Source organism: Adelges cooleyi, unplaced genomic scaffold, assembly GCF_023614345.1.
Source record: "Adelges cooleyi isolate 19-005CV unplaced genomic scaffold, UGA_ACOO_1.1 ACOO_flye_CR_arks_rails_tigmint_CR_PRNA_247, whole genome shotgun sequence".
NCBI classification, from domain to species: domain Eukaryota; kingdom Metazoa; phylum Arthropoda; class Insecta; order Hemiptera; family Adelgidae; genus Adelges; species Adelges cooleyi.
This window is the reverse complement of record NW_026095912.1, coordinates 7,452,325-7,469,996: the sequence shown is the minus strand read 5'-3', so window position 1 is coordinate 7,469,996 and position 17,672 is coordinate 7,452,325. Positions and strand designations below refer to the sequence as shown.

The window sequence follows — 17,672 nt, the reverse complement described above, 5'->3', positions numbered from 1 at the left end:
ATATAAAACATGTTGTACTGTGGTTAAATTATTGAAGTACAGTTGGAACAAACGGCAATGAATCCTGTGTCGTTAGGACGCGGGCCGTGTCAAAGAAGAATAATGAGAACTTGGCGGTCGGCGGTACGCGAGTAGGTAAGCACGCGGCAATGGGCGACGCGGCGGCGCGGCAGCCAAACGCAAGCGCACCGATCGGTTTGGCGGCAGCGTACCACATCGGCACCGGCACTTGTGCTGGCCCACTACTGTTGCGCGCATTACGGCGGGACGCCACGCGCCGGCCGCTGATCAATATAACCCTGCAGGGGGGCATTTCGCATCATTAGACTAAACACCAGCAGACCGCCCCTGTCCCTCGGCCGGTTTTTTCGCCGGCCCGCCTGTCGCGCGCCGGCGGTGAAGGCCGGCCGAGGGGTGCCGAAGTTTTCCCTTCCGCCGTCACAGCGCCACGGTGGCGACCACGATAACGGCCACGAAGCGTTGCCGTGGCGGCAATGTGCCATTGCGATTCAGACCGGTAGCTCCGCCGCCGTTGCATAGACACCGGCCGACTTTCGTTTTCGCCGGCCGCGCCGGTAAAATCACGCGCCAATCGCCTTCGAATTTAATTTTTATCGGCCGCTGTCTGTAGTAATTTTTGAATATTTTTTTAAACTAAAATAAGTAATATATATATATATATATATTTTTTTTTTTTACTACACTTGTCTGTTTTCGAGAAAAAAAAATTAATACCACCACGCTGACCGGTCGTCGGACCACTACGGCGGCGACCGTCATGAGCGGCCACCGGACGACGGACACCGGCGGTAATTAGACCGCGTGGGACGTCATGCGACCACGAGGACCGGGGCCACCGCGGCCGCTGGTCGCGTTGACTGTGGTGGCCATAGCCGCCCTGGCTTTGACGCGTACGCCGCCGGCGGTGTTCGCCGAAAAGAACAAATTTTGTAAGTTTTTTTAAATTAGTATATTTTTATTATTGTTTTTTTGTTTTAAATCCAATTTCGAGCATGCCCTCAACGAACCCGGTCGTGACGAGTATTTATATATTTATCACTTGCATTTGGGAACTCGATACGACCATTCCGAAAGTCGTTGAATAGGAATCTAGTAGCTTAGTAGTACAATACATCAAGTAGTTTAATAAATCTAATTACTCGTCTCCTTTAAAAAACTGTGATGATTATATTATAAAAAAAAAAAATATTAATTTTTAAAAACTCAGGAGTCCAAAAAGAAAAATTTAGAGAAAAATGTACAATTTTATTCGACAAATTCCCTTACATATTTTTTTTGAATACTTCCAATGATCACTATTTCATCTTATTTGTTTCATTCGGTCAAAAATTGTTGTTCACTACATTATATTATGCACTTGTTTCATATTATACTCAACGGAGCATGTCACCTGCGGAATGTTCAGTATGTATTTAATTAGAAAAAAATTGCTTATTATTGTGTAATATTAATAGTAATTATAACATTTGTCAGCTGTTTAATCAAAGCCGAGTACACGAGTATATTATTATTTTTATATATACCAACATGAGCGGTTCAAGCGACCGTTGGTTTGCTCCACGTGTACGCCCCAAAGTCAAAACCGAACAGGCACGATTTATCTATTCATTACATTGTAACAGTGTTAGTTTTATCGTCGCCGGGATTGTCGTTAAAAGAGCGCGTTATCCCGTTAAATCGTTTTAATCGGCCCAAAAGTTAATTTTCTAGTCTGGAATAACGTGTAATGAAACTATATTACCGTTGAAACTTACTGTTATATTATATTATTATTACTATTTAAAAGAAAATACCGATGTCTAGTAGGTACCTAACACGAGATCTTTAAATTTTTATAATTACTATTTACAGTATACTCGAGGTGAGTTCATGTTGCTCAACGGTTAAAAGCTATTGTAAGCCTAGCCATAAATTTGTCAAAAAACCCATTATAAAACCAAATTTAAAATCTTCTTGCTTCTGTTGTAGGGGTAATCTTTAAACGCAAAAAATAATTATTTTCTCTTTTTTCTTTCTTTCTAAAACAAAATAAATAAATAATCCTTTAATTGTAAGGCCTCATTAAATACATAATTGTTTAGCTAAATAATAGCACAAATGCTAAGAAGTTAGAAATCAAAAAAGTGATCTATGTCATAATAAGGATTTGTACTTATATTAGCTAAATTTTGCTATTCAAATTTGTTAGTCAATTACTAATTTAATTTAAAAAAAATAAGTCATTCTTGTTTTGATTGAAAAATGAATAATCTCTAAGTATTTTCGTTTAAATTAAAAAGAAACCTTACTCAATTTAAATTCCCACTTTATATTTTTTTTTACATTACAATTTAAATTTATATTTGTTTTATTTAATACAAATTGGTCCATGATTTTGCGAGTTCTCTGTAGTTTTCATAGTAATAACATTACAGTGTTTTGCTTTAACGCAAGTAGCCGGGAATCATTTTGTTAAACAAAAGCGACTTTCAAAGGTTACATTTTTCAAGTTAGCTGACCTTTTAAAAATACGCTCGGCCGACGAAAACTCGTTTTTAACACTTGAATCGTGCTGAAACTACCAAGTAGTGTCAGCGGCGATACACCATCTTTTTCCCCAAAAATTATATTTACTTATACTACAGAATTAAAATGTTTAAAATTAGTTAGTTTAAAATGTATTCTATTATAATATAAAACCTATAATTGAACACTTTAAATCTTCATTTATCAATCGGTCATTAATTCTCTGTTCATTCCTTACACTATAGACCACCGTTATTTGGAACATCTTGACACTTTTTCGGTTGTTTAAATTGAAAGTAGGCGATTTTTTCATTTTTATTAGGAAAAGTTGCCAATAGTTAAAATGTATTTCATTAAAAACTTAAATGTATAGATTTTGGGTAGATTGCATATTAAACTAGTAAATATTTTATAAAATTAAAAACTTGCCAGAAGTCAAAAGCTTTTTTCTAGCATCTATTTTCGAACAGCTAATTTAGTATGTTTTATTTGGCCAAGTTGACTGTTCGATTCGTCTTGAATGGTAATATATTTTTTGTGTAGTGCTTTAAAATTATATTTCTTAAAAGCTATTAAAAGATTATTACTAAGTACAACAATATTTTCTTTACAATGATTAAGCCAATTTTGGGTACGGTGTAAGATAGCCCCATCGTAGTAGCGGTGTTAATAATTAATTATAATCTCCGGTGTAAATGTGAACCAACGGGAAATAATTAATTATGCAAATAAAAAATTATCTTTTTTTTAAATTTTAATTGTCATTCTCTTCAAAAAAATAAAAAGAAGTTCCTTAAGTTTAAAAATATTATGTTTATATCGTTAATAAACATATTCAAACTTAATTACTGCGTAACTAAGTGAACCATTAAGTTTAGTCGACGTGTTTCTAATTAAAATTATATTATTTTTTGTCCTTCATTAATACTGGTTACATTTTGCACTCAAAAGCTGTTCTTCAATTAGTAATAACAACAGTAACTGGGTTTATCTTATATTTAGGTAATTGTAATTGTTTTTGACAAGTTAATTTTAATACAACTAATATACAATTCTGGGCAACTCAATGATTTATAATAACTTGGTTAAGTTACGTTGAATAATGTAAACTTTTAAACTAAAAGTTTAAATATTGAATTAGCCTGGATTTTTAAACTAATTTAAAATGTTGACGCTCGACAATGTCCTTATCGATGTTACTTTCTGTCCCTCGAGATAATACGTTTTTTATCATAACTTTTTGTTTCTTCTATAGATTTTTATACTATAATTGCGTACAGCGAAGGGAAACAATTGTAATTCATGCGGGTATCAATTATTTATTTAGTCCCATGAGAAATATGCAATTAGGGTAATTATAGATAATTTGTGCATAATAATATATAAATAGAAAAACTGATCGTCATTAAACCGCTTTTGAACAAATTCAGTAAAAAAGTTGTATTTTTTGTTTGTTTTGCGAAAGAACAGTCCCGTATTGTTTGTTGTTATCTATTTACATTTGCAGTTAACTGATGTGTGTACAGTATTGGTGGTATGTGGAAAAGGCTGTTTGTTCGGATCGCCCCGAGCTTGTTTGGTCATGTTATATTTATTTATATGTATTATTATAATAGTATTTTCACCGTATCGAACATTATGTTATACCCGTTGAACTGCCGCCAGAAAAAGTTGTGATCGTACTTCTACCTGACTTCTTTCGGTTTCTCAGGGAAACTTTAAATAGAGAGAGAGAAGAAACTAGAAAAAAACCCGTGTGCGTACCACCTGGAGGAGGGCGCTGGCTATGTCGAAGAACATTAATCAACTGGAGTAATGTCTAACGTTAAAAAAACTATATATATATATATATATATATATATATTATCCCAGAAGCCTTTAATACCGATAAAATCGATATCTTCCAAAAAAATAAAAACGCAAAAATAAAATTACTCGCATTATAGTTTTCCAATAATTAATCATACGGCGTTCGACGGCCGACGATTGTTTTCTATATTTTCTTTTTCACTTACTCTCTTTCTCTGGGTTTGTTTCCTCTATAACAAAGATAACCGTATAATGTGCACCGAGAATAATTAGTTTTTTATTATATTTATAATGATTTAGTGGTCGAGTTGTTGTTAATTTTCTTAGCCGAATTACCGCGGGGGTTTGCAGTTAATAATATTATGCGCACAGCTCAATGCCTTTAAATCTCTAGCTTAAAATTGGCATTATTGGCTTACAAGTTACAATTAGGTTTTAAATTCGATACTGTTTGCTAGGCTTCAACGTAGCCCAATACAATAATGTGGTGCTACATATTCAGGTTAGGTTAGATCAGACTTATGATGCACATCATTTTCGACAAACCCCCAGCTTTAAAACATACCTATTCACTGAGTAAATTTAACAGACTTGACTATACAAGTGTAATAAAGCATCGCTATATTATAGCTAGACACGATAATAAGAAAACCAGGAAAATCCACTCGTTATTGTGTGAAAAAAAACTTTTGTTCACAAACTCGCAAAGATTGAATTACTCAGCGCATTTCCTAAAAAAAATATAATTAAGTTTTAAGAGCTCAACGATATCCAAAGAAGGAGTAACAACAATTTTACTAAATCTGTTTAAAATGTGAAAGTTGATTTTGAAGTGTGATCAGAGTTGGGCATAATCGTAGAAATAAATGCATAAATAAAAAAAATTATCTTTTATTTCATTTTTTTCCCGGTTATTAGTAATAAATTGTATTCGATATTCATTATTTGTTAAAACATTATTCTTCATTATACATAACAACTTAATATATTTTGTGAAAAATTAGTTTTTGGAAATGTGTTTTTAGTCGTTACCTTTTATTTTGTATAATAAATAAAGTTATTCAAAGAATAAAAAGTTATATTTTATAATAAAACATAAATGACAATATTTATCGAATCGTATATTATTTGATATCTCTTTCAAAAAGTACAAATTATGAGAGTGATATAGTATTAGGATTTTCGCTAATGTGTGTGATCATTAGATCATAAAATCTATGCAAAATCACAACCGAGTGCTGCACTGTACGTCAAGACCGTATGGACATAGAAATTTCGAATTTTCATCTCAAACCAATAAACTCGTGTGTATAAGTGTTGTATACAGATTATACTTGGTTGCAACAACACAATTCTATACATAATAAATATGTAGGTATAATACAGATCGAAGTGTCGCTGTCGACCGTAAATCCGAGTCGACCAACCTCTTCTAATGAAGGTTCCTAGCGTTGATTACATAGACTAATGGGGCTGATGCAGTGCTAATCAATTAATAGTTAGTAAACACATAATTCTTTCTAGCTCAATGAATCCGGTCGACGCGGTGCGACCAAGTAAATAGGGGTTATAATAATATATACATTTTCATTATGTAAGTGCTTTTGATAAATCACTACGCAGATTCTCAATATAACTCGGCGATTATTTCCCAGGAAGATTAACGGCCGTCGTTGGACTTTTAAATGCTAAAACGTGTTCGAAACATTTTATTGTTCCTGGTTTTCCTAACCGAGGTGGACCTTAGTATGGTAGTATTGCCGGCTGGCCTTGTTTATTCGCATCATTGTACCTTCTCAGTTACGTATCAAAGCTATAATGTTTTGGGTACAATATTTCTGCTTAAATATATTTTTATAAAATATGTAGAACTTTTTTTTAAATAATAGAGGAATTTATTGATTTTTGAAAATCTACGTTATCTAGGATTCCATTTCTGGCTAAGTATATTATTATTATTCAAATAATTATTAGCATGTAAAAATTTGTTTTTAAATATGGATGTAAAAAGATTTTCCTTGGTCTAGCAATATGATCATAAGATTTTTAGTAAGCCTTTTCAACATGACAGATAATAAAAATCTATAAATTGCATCCCCAATATAATATAATAGAGTGTATAATTATTATGCGTTCTATAGTCTTTAGAAACGAATAAATTACTCGGACAACTGTAATGTATTTATTTGTATGTAAAAGTATTTGAAGTATTTCGGGACCGGAATAAAACGCGAATTTCAATAAAATTCGGAGAATTCTTAATTGAATTTTCAGAACACGAATTGTATAAACGCATTCTTTTCCAACACTTTTGGTAACCTTGGTTATTTTACTACGTATATAAAGCACTAAAAAGTTTTTAATTTCCACGCTTTGGAAACCAAAAGGCCAATTTAATATTTAATACGTTTTGCCAAATGAGTTAGAAGTTTTTATTCTCTACGAGAGCACGTTTATTTAAGTTGTTGTCTATTAACAGCAAACATTTTTATGCAACAAACATTGGTATTACTGTTGTTGTGCACCTTCTTGCCGATTTTCTAATCGATCGCGGTAAACGGTACAAAGAAATAACAAGTCTAATAATTTATAACATATCTTTGATGGTTAAGTAAAAAAAAAAATCAACGGTTTTTTGGTTTTATGCCAACTAAAGTTTAACGCCATCGACCGAGGACAAAAGCGTTGGGGTAGATATCGTTTACGCTTTCAATCATTTCAACTGGAACTAAGAGGAACGGCGGACGGCGCGAAGCGAAGCTTTTGTTGTCCGGGTGAAAAGGCTAAAAAAAAGTTTTTATCAAAACCGACCGCACCCCCCCCCGAGAACTACACGACTAGATTTTAATCCTATTATTTATATTATCTTATTGTCAGTATAATATCAGCGGCCCATTAAAGCGCACCAGTGCGGTGGTCTGACTCGAGCCTTATCATGAGGCAGGTATTTTATTTACATAAATCTCGAACGGGGATTATACTGAGTGTGCCCGCGTCGTTTAACTAAATTGAAAATTGAATATTAGTTTTTGTCACAAGTGACGAATAAATCTCAAGCACACTTACTTTAGCAGCAGTGGATTTGTCTATTATATATGTCCTGACACTAATCAGGTGTTTTTAGATATTTTGAAAACTTAGGAGCCTTGTCGGATATCAATGCGGCCTACTCGTTAGGATTACTCTTATCTCTATTGAAAAATAACAATAGTTTTTATATTATCACTACAGTAGGTGCGGACTGTCCATATTACGTATGGCGGCCATTATTCGCTTTGACGTACCAACATCGTTTGCAGTATACCTATTATAATGGATAGGATAACATGTCAGTGATAGCACAGGGTATTCCACTCTGTTTTGATATATCTACAAAGAAATTGCACGTCTTTTGTCAAACAAACCTGAGACACCCTTGATAGTCTTGAGCTCCTTACCGCGCATGTGACAGATCAACGAGCACGGGTCACGAGGATTTGTCATTTTCCCATTTATTTTGTATGCAAATCTCGCGTGATTTTCGGTTTTTTATTCACATTTAACATGACCGCACACATATGCCGCACACTTCGCAGCATTGTGCCGACACTTTGTGTATAGTTTTGAGAAAATAAGCGTTCACACTTGGTACGATTCTTGTTCTATAATCAAGACCAAAGCGAATGAGTTGAAGGTAAATATACACTTGTGAACATTATCCCGAATGGTGGCAGTCAAACTTCAAAATCACCTGATCCTCAATTACAATGTCCTTTGAGAACAATTTTAATTTAACTTACCGATTTCACCGACCTATAAACATTTTAACCGTCTTTAGTAGGCAATTAAAAAAAACCCTGGTAATTTCATACTAATTCTAGAAATGTAGATTTTAAATTTGAATTCTTACTTAACACAGATCTTTTGAATGTTTAAAAAAAATTATGTTTATTGAATTTTATACTTTAAGTCTCTTTAACATTCAATTAGATATTCCTGGAAAGCATAATATTCACAGTAACCGGCGAAAACTTTTAATGACTAATATAATTAGTCTAATTACCTATAGTATTAAACATTATCCCTATTCAAAGTAAGGGCGTTTGGTAAATTGCTTTAATCCAATTATTAAGAATTAAACAATTTGCTATCGGATTAAAAGGGCGTAAGTGCAATTTTATGTTCTATATCGTTAAAGAATCTTGTCCGATCAATACATTCCGAAAACGACTAAGTTACTCTTGTTGTTTGATACTTACAAATTGGTTTAATTAGTTTCAGAGGTGTTAAAAGTTTGTATTGCATCGTGCTACGGTTCACTTCACTGCCGATAATCCAAAAGCCATCTTGAACACGTTCCGGGGTTAAATCCGTTCATACCCCAGTCATTACACAGAGTTGTTGAAATCCTCACTTACTTTTAAGATATTTTAGTAACTGGACACATGATCTAAGTGAATGCCATTTAAAAAGATGTGAACATAATAAATACCTTGTGTAGAACATGTTATAATATAATATATTGTTAACAGCTAAACAAATAATAAGAGTTGATAACTTTTAATGATTTACTACTTGTGTTTGCTGTGCTTAAAAAACCTTTTTATAATTTACAATGACCAGTATATTGCAACACGAGTTTTGTATTTCAACAAGGGAATAAATTAATACCAATAATACATAAATACACTGTATCTTATACATAATGAATACACAAGAATAATAGCACAATGGTATAACGTGTCTTAGACACAATGAGTAAAACTCCTACCGGATCCGATGTTTGTGTTTTTAGAACAATTGACGATATTTAATATTTAAATTATAATAAAATTATCTATTTACATTTTTATTACAATGATCTTATGCGGACAAGTATTAGAGTAGTCCTTAGATTAGTTTTTAATGGTATACAATGTATTTTTAATGATACTAGAAGAACGAAAACTTCTTGTACCCTTGTGCCGACAACAAATGAATAATATCATCCTCTGTTCGAAACCGATATAGAACCGGCAGCTGTTTCCAATGTGATCCAACGAGTAATGGAATGTGGATTAACATTATTGACTTTTTATACGTTTACTTTTATGTATTTCTTTAAAATGTTTAATTATAATATTACTTGTTTGATCAAATTGTGAAAGGTTTTCTACTTAAAACATTTTTTATAACTTTATAACATGATAATAATCTATAATGCAAATAAATATAGATGTGTTCACGTAAAACAAGTTAATTTAATATTATTTTTAACTTCGATTTGAATTAATTTATTTTGTTAAAAAAATGTTATTTATTATTTTTATGGTTAATTTTAGTTTTATATATTACTTTTGGTGGATTGCTGTTCGCCCAATACATATTTTACTAGTTATCCGTTATGGATTATGCGCGCGAGTCCCGTTTGCCGTAAAACTATGTCGAATATATGCAAAATATCTTCTCCGTAAACATTTATCATTTATCATTTGGAATACAATTAGAACGAGAACATTGTGTTTTATTTAGGTCTATTTCGTTTGCTAAAATGTATACACGGGGCAGTATGACGTTTTCCATGGTTGCGGCCAAGTATTTGTAACAGTGTTTTATACAGCCATTCGGTCTGCTAGCTACTTAGCCGGCCGCAGCCTATTAACTCGAGGGAATGCCATCGCCAGACCAATGTCGTTTAACCGCGTTACGGTTTAATGCGGTTTTCTTAAACGGAATTTTTAATAGGTTTTGTCTTTCTGAGATTTTCGACTAAATCCAATGGAATTGTTTTGCTTAATTCGCTCCGCCCATAGTCGTTAAGCCTAATACGATAACAAAAATACTCTGTACATAGCGTACTTAATTCGAGTATAATCTCTTAGGGCCTTTAAAAAATATCAAATCATTATGGCGGAATAACGTAAAATGTATTATAAAGAAAGAAAAAACGTTGGATTTATTTTAGGTCTGAAATAATAGCTGCGAGCCCCGTGCGGAGCTCCTGAGTGGTTTTCTGTGTAGACCGTTAATTCAAATGATTTTCGCCGGTCGAACGAGTCTGCAAAATAAGCTGGTAGAGTTTAACAAAAAAAAGAAAAAAGAAATGGAGCTTCTAAAACCAATCGAATAAGGCTGCGCTAAATCACTCTTGGATCTATTGCTCCAATCCTTGTGAATTGTCATCATCTTTTCTCAATACATGTATATGGATTGCATGTCTACGGAATGTGTTTGATATTATAGTTTATGTGTTTTACACTATATGTAGCTACCATAAACGTAATCACCATACCGATGGTGAATTGGCAGTTTACTGCAGGTGTATTATGCACTTGTATCATGGATGATACATTTCAACGTCTATGCACTTAGAAATGAATACTATTAGCGGATCTCGAATTGCCGTCGGTTTGCTGTTGGCCGTATGTTTTTCTTCAATGTATATTGGGTGGATGATCGAGCCTGTGAAGGGTCGTTCGCTGTAGCGTGACAGTGTATGGGAGAAGGGCCACTGTTTGCAGTATGTACACCGCGGTTGAGAAAAGGGTTGAAGAAAGGACGCGGAGTGTGTTGGCGAATGTTATGCGCTCGGATAGAAGTCGATTGTTGTGTGTGACTTGACGTGAGCGACGGCGGCAAAGAATATAATATGTATGAGTTGGAGAAAGAGAGATAGAGTGAGAGAAGGTCTGAGGATTAATAACGTGCACAGCGGTCGGCACAGACTATTTATCGCTCAGAAAAGTGTACTGCGGAGAGAAGGCGTGTGAGAGGGAAGAAATTAATGTTGTACTACGACGTGGCCGACAGACGGGCGGTTGGTAAAAGCAGAAAAAAATTACAATCTTTGAAGGAAATATTATGTATGGCCAGAGTTTTAATCGCCTCGAAAGTTGGTTTTCAGGTTTCGGAAAACGAAAACATATTTTAAGATGTCTGCTTTTCGGATTTGCCGGAATTTCGCTGTCAACACATTGTATTGCTGTAATTACAGTACCACGGAGGGGTTACATTTAAAACAATTGGTATACTCAAAATTGTAATCGTGAGTCGCGACGCCATCACAATGAGCATCGTCCCTATTTTCAGTATGTACGCATTAATATGAACAAGGGATGCACATAGAGTGACGCAGCGCTCAATATCAGCAATCATAAGCTAATATAGTGGCTATTGTACCAACTCCCTAACTACAAACTATACCAAATAAAATTGAAAAATTCTACGCAGTAAAAAATGATTAATGAAAACGCACAGAGTATACTAACTGTTAACACTTAAACTAATAATTATTGTTTAAGCCTAAACTAATTGACAGCCGTAGGTTAGATATCATTGGAAATAATTATTAAACATAAATGTAAATAGCATTTATAGTATCTTTTATAAATTATTTTTTAGCTTTGATGCGTAACTGAGAAGGTTTTGTTTTTACAATGATGCGTTTTATTTGTATTATGTCTAGAATCTAGATCCATGTTATCTTATAAAGCGCTGAACCTATTTCTTCATGTAGCAACTGTATAGACCAGGAAACGTACCTAAAAGGTACATTATGGGCTAAACACGTCAAAAGTTCACTTCCTTTAAAATCGATAAAACGGCCAAATTTTACTTACATATTTTTCAACTTAAAATTACGGCGTTCAATACATTTTTAAAAGTATTCGAGTTAGTTAGAATTTTTATGGAATATTCTTTTTTCATAGTAATTCTGATAAACATTGACAAACCAAAATATATCATTGACCCTTTTCCCTAGAAGGGAGGGAAACTTTTTTTTTATTTCGCTTTTTAGTTGTAGTTATAAGGCTTAAAGTTTTAAGATTAATTCAAAAGAAGGGCTAATATGTATACAATTTTCTCAAAAGTCTGTAATTAAACTTTTTTTTTATTAAGGGAACCCCAAAGAAAGAGGAAATTGCACTTTGACCAAGTCAATTTCTAGGTTGCTATATGTGAGTGAATCAACAGTCAACAGGTATTTGATAATATTTTCATTATATTTTTAATTACAATCACCGAGATAGATAAGAGCGCCTATCTATTTCGATTATTACGATATATGGGTAACTATTGCAATAAATTATTATAGACAGACATCAATCCAAATCGTACCCACCCTTATGCTAAAACTACATTTTTAAACACATTAATGTCTTTCATTGATATTTGTATTTCTACCATTACAGATTCGCTTCAAAGCGTTTATTTGAAAGTGATTTTATTACTTTCAGTAAATTGTAACAATTCAAATAGACCTGTGCCCATCCCTGCCATAATATGCTTCGTCCTCACTATATCCTGGCATCACTGTAATGGCTTTTTTTATGTTCATTTATATACATATTTACGTTCGAGTAAGTTATGATTATACGACATAAATAAATTACTTAGTTCATTAATTAAATTAAATTTGTACATAGAAATTAATATTAAGTCTATAATATAATAAAGATATGATCAACTAAAAGTATAATTTATTTTTTTAAGCGTGTAAAACTAACTGAGTTCATTTCAGATAATTGTTTATTATTTTATTTTTTGTATTGAAAAAGGGTTTGTTCTTTACAGTGACCAATGGAACTGAGTCCAATTTATTTTTCAGACACCTACACACCGTTGAGCGCAGTGTACCGTACAATATTCTGTATTCGAAGTGTGATAATAATAATAATAGTAATAAAATAACTCAAGTGCCACTTGAAGTGACAAAGGCCGTTTGACAATGACTGCGACGTTTCTTACGAGTGTTGTGGATAGTTTGTATGTATATCTACTAAATCGTAATAATTTTGTCCATACAATACTCTCTCGACGGGATATTACTACGGCTGCAATCCTTTTTATCGTTTCTAAGGCGATAAACAGACCTGAAGTTGAGATGACGTGTTAACGACAGAGGTATGCCATTTAGACTGGTGAGGGTAGATTGGGTTAGGAAAGAATCAATTTCGCATCTATTGCTATTTCCGTCATATTTTGATTTCCCATTTCGAGTACACAATGGTGTTTGGCCTCGGGTCTAAAAAGGTCAATTTCATTTATGGCAAACTAATATTGTGGTTTTCGTAGACGGCCGATAGTATATTTTGTGGTCACCTTTAGTAAGGCCACAGAATAGATGAAAGCAGAAGGGTCACTTTCAATGTAAACAAAAAAAGTGACGTCCATTTTATGACTGACTTGTTAGTTTTGTATGTTATATCTATACACAACTAAAAATAATAAAGTATAGATATAACATTATAGTGGGGTAGCCTCAGGAGGATTGCCGTCGCGTTTTACGTGGGTTTGGTAGGACGTACTACTTAACAAAACGAAAATATCGTTGATGGGCTTTTTAACTAAATCCCAGGTATGCTCAACGAAATTTGAACATTTCATATTAATAGTTATTTTTACAATGTTTTGTCATACTCATCTAATATTTATATACAATCGTAGTTTTTTAATTATGTAAACGACAGCTCGGAATTAGAATTAAACAATTGAACGTGCAAATTTAAAATAATTTACTTAGCCCAAAATAATATAAATTAATTTTCGCAGTTTTACTGAACATGTAAACCCATTTTATAATCCAAAATAATCAAACAAAAGGGTAGAGAAACCGTTTGTTTATATTAGACGAATGTAATCATTCTAAAATCTGAACAGCAATAATACAATTGATACGTCTTGGAATAAACAAACCTGTAGCACCGAGTTCTTTAGCCAATTTAAATCTCATTAAACCAACTGATCACATTTTTAAGATAATCTACCTATATAACTTATCTGTATTCCTATACATTTGTTGTACGAATAAATAAGAAATTTGATATTTTTTATTTGTAACGTTGTAACACCAGATATGATTGTTTTAATGATTCAAAGATTTGTCATTTGTAAAATATAGGTTGTATACTAAGTATTCCATTGATGATAATTTGCATTTTTTAAATTATTAACTCATTTTTTTCACTACTGTTACATTGTCAAATTTAACTTATTTATTGCAATGTTTACGATAAAATACATTCTAACCTATTGACATTGACCTTTATTTGCGGAACGTGGGATATGACATAACGTACTGCAAATACCATTTTGACAGTCTCTTTCCGGGAAACGCACGCGGTTTAAAAGCCATTCAAAAGCAATTTCGTCACGTGGTACGCCGTATTTCCACCACACGTTTAGGTCGTTAACTAACACTTAGCATACAACATACAATATCGTTTTGATTATTTCCACTTGTAACCCATTTGGATTTTGACGAGAATTGCGATTAATAATATTGACGGCTCGTCCCCATTGATGGCTGGGTTTTATCAGACAACAGCGTAACGCTGTTAATATGTTGTATAAAATAATTTGTGGTCGTATAAAACGTCTTAGATTACACTATTTTTGGCAAACGGCCCGGTCAAAGAAGTGAAATGCAATTGGTATGTTATCCAAAAAATTGTGGTAGAAAATGATAATGTTAAAAAAGTTTTTCCCATGAAGGGAACGCGATGGATCACGAAAATGTCTTATGATATCCTGAAAGAAAGAAAAATCATAATATAACAGTTGGCCAAAGATATTTAATCCGATAAAGAAATGACGAATTATTTTTAATTTTTATAACAAGCTAATATTGTTTAAAATTAGATACAAATTAAAAAATAAGGAGTATCTATTGATTAAATCCTTCCGTTTACGACACTCTCGCATCACTCGGTACTAGATTTAGTATGTAATCCATTTCGATGATGAGTTGATACGCGCTATACGCATAGGACCTTGGTACCCGAACACAATTTTTTCTTAATAAATTTACAAAAAAAGCGTCATGGGTGACCTAATTTTTTAACAGACCTCCAGCTATAAGTTTATGACAAAACAAAAAAGAGACTTTTATTTTTTTTTTATTTGATCTTAAAATAAAAACCTGGCATCTATGGCCATCAGTTACAATTTAATTATTTACAATATTTTATACAAGTATTTACAAAAATAATGCTACTACTAGTGATAACAGTAAGGAGAGGTAATAATATTAATTTCCTAAGTATATGTTTATGTTTATTTTGAGTTGTAGAGGTCTGTTGATTTTAAAAAGTTAATCAGCTTGATGTTGTCTGTGGTGTCTGGTCCCAATGCGGTACTGAGGGTTGCATCTAATCCTATGTTTTGTCGATCTTGCTCATATTTAAGACATTCAGTTATGATATGTTTAACAGTGAGTTTAACTCCGCAGAAAGAGATTTTTATTACAACATAATCAATATGTTTCATAGTAAAAGATTTAACTCTGACACATGCGTCCATAAATATATTATCTATTCGTGGAATCAGTCATCCCGGACTTAATTCCTAAGCAGGAGTGCATTGTACATAGCTCTTACATAATAATTTGTGGAATTGGTCGTCTACGCACTAGCAAACACGTTAGATCAAATAACTTATGTTTCAAGTAACGGATAACTTGTGGTACCTTTAACCAACGCCGTCATACATCCGATTAAAAACATTCGTTTGTCGGATGATCAAACGCATAAAACGCCAAATCTGTTTGGTGTAATTTCTTTTTCTTCAAACAGATACCCATGTGGGCCATTTAAGTTTTTTGTGTTTATATTAAATGCATGTTGGTGGGTGTGTTTGTTTAGGGGCGAAAAAAAAACAAATATTTCACTAAAAGTGAAGACTACCCGAGTTCTCTTTAAGAACACGCGTGTATGTGGGCTAAACTATAGAAGAACGGATGTTTGACAAAAGTGGACTTTTGTGTTTGGTGTCTCGGTTAAACACAATATTGTCATTGTAGTATTACAATCCTTTTTTGTTTTTCAAGTGAGGGTTTTGGCATTTAAGATATCCTTGTGCGGTACAACACGTGTATCGATCGCTATGCGAAACAACAGCTTTTGCGTTATGTCATTTTTCGAAAAAGAAGAAATCCAAATAAAAAAGAAAAATATTTCTGCGCATAAGAGATGTTTAATAAAATAGAAAAAAAAACTTTTGATCGCGGGTCGTAACGTTATATTATGTGCATTTAGTGCACCCACGCGCGTTTCGAATATTGTTTTTTTTATACTGTTATTATTATTCCTAACAATGGGACTGTTGTAAAAAACACACGAGCACACAAATCATTACCGATCGCAATCGTTATGCAGCAACAAAAATAATGATTATGTTATTTTCGTAAAGGCACGATGGATCGAACTACACTTTTTTTTGTATTATTATTATAATTTTTTTGCTGTCTTAATTTCAGCGTCGATTTACTAGATCTGCTATCGCTCGGAATTCGTGAATTTCGCCATACCAACTAATGTTATAATTATTCTTGCCCACGCCTAGCCGATTATAATATAATATTGAACCGTGCAATAACGGCGGTGAACTTTTATTTTACTTTAAACGCTATTATTGCCTTCGTCGTAAACACGATAAAATATAATAACATATATTTACCCCACAGCACCGGCTAACATTAACCGTTTTTATAGTTTCGCGCTATTGTTATTAATCGTGTTGAACTCCAAAGCTTGAAATAATAATAGCCTAAAAATTTGATTAAAAAAAATAATCCAACTTAATCGTATTACACTGATATATCTAGCCGCTATAATGTTATATAATAATATAGCGAATTTTTTTTAAATCTATATAAATAAAAACAGACTAAACCATGTAATAATTATCGCAATGTTGTGTTATATTTTATGTTGTGTGATATTTTATCAGTTTGTTTTTTTTCTATGTTTTCTTCAACAATTTTTCACGGTTATTGTTTTCGCCGGTTTTGCCTGCAAGTCGAAGACATAAGAATAGACTGTCATAACGACTTGTTGTCATGGCCTTTGTGGTACCTTAAAAATAATATTTGTAGACCGTTGATGAATAATGTAATTTTCAAGTAATTCCCAAACCCTTCGTTGTGACGTGCCAGTCAATAATAATTCCGGTAAAACGTTAACGAATGCCGCCTATTTAACCCCCCCCCCCCCCATACCGTCATATAGAGTTGCCCTTGCCCTCCTTTTGTCTCTATTGTAGACAACACACACGGCTTACACCGTAGACAGATGGGCGGGTTAAGACGGGTACTAGTTTAATTACAATCAGTGTTAAATTAACATTAAAACTGCGCAAAGGGTGTTCCGCGACTAAATTCGTTTCTGCTTCTATTGTTGTCGTTTTACCTGCACACAATTACTTAATTAACGTTTGCCGAAACCGGCGACAAAGTTTTTGTCCTGTAAATCTCTTAAGCTGTTTGTGAACGTCTCATGCCGTCACAAAGCAATTATTACAGTATTAAGAAATAACTCGCAAATTGCCTATGTCTAATCTGTCAACACGGTCTATAAAATATATCCTAATCACCAGAAAAA

General features: G+C 33.2%; 1 protein-coding gene across 1 annotated transcript in view; it reads left to right on the top strand.

The window, feature by feature from the left end:
• Positions 1-517: 517 nt before the first annotated feature.
• Positions 518-17,672, top strand: part of LOC126836783 (uncharacterized) — a 72,088-nt gene continuing 54,933 nt past the window's right edge. The window contains exon 1 of the mRNA XM_050570422.1: positions 518-950. Within this exon, the coding sequence (XP_050426379.1) occupies positions 833-950 (118 nt within the window). The 5' untranslated portion in view covers positions 518-832. The remainder of the gene's footprint in view (positions 951-17,672) is intronic.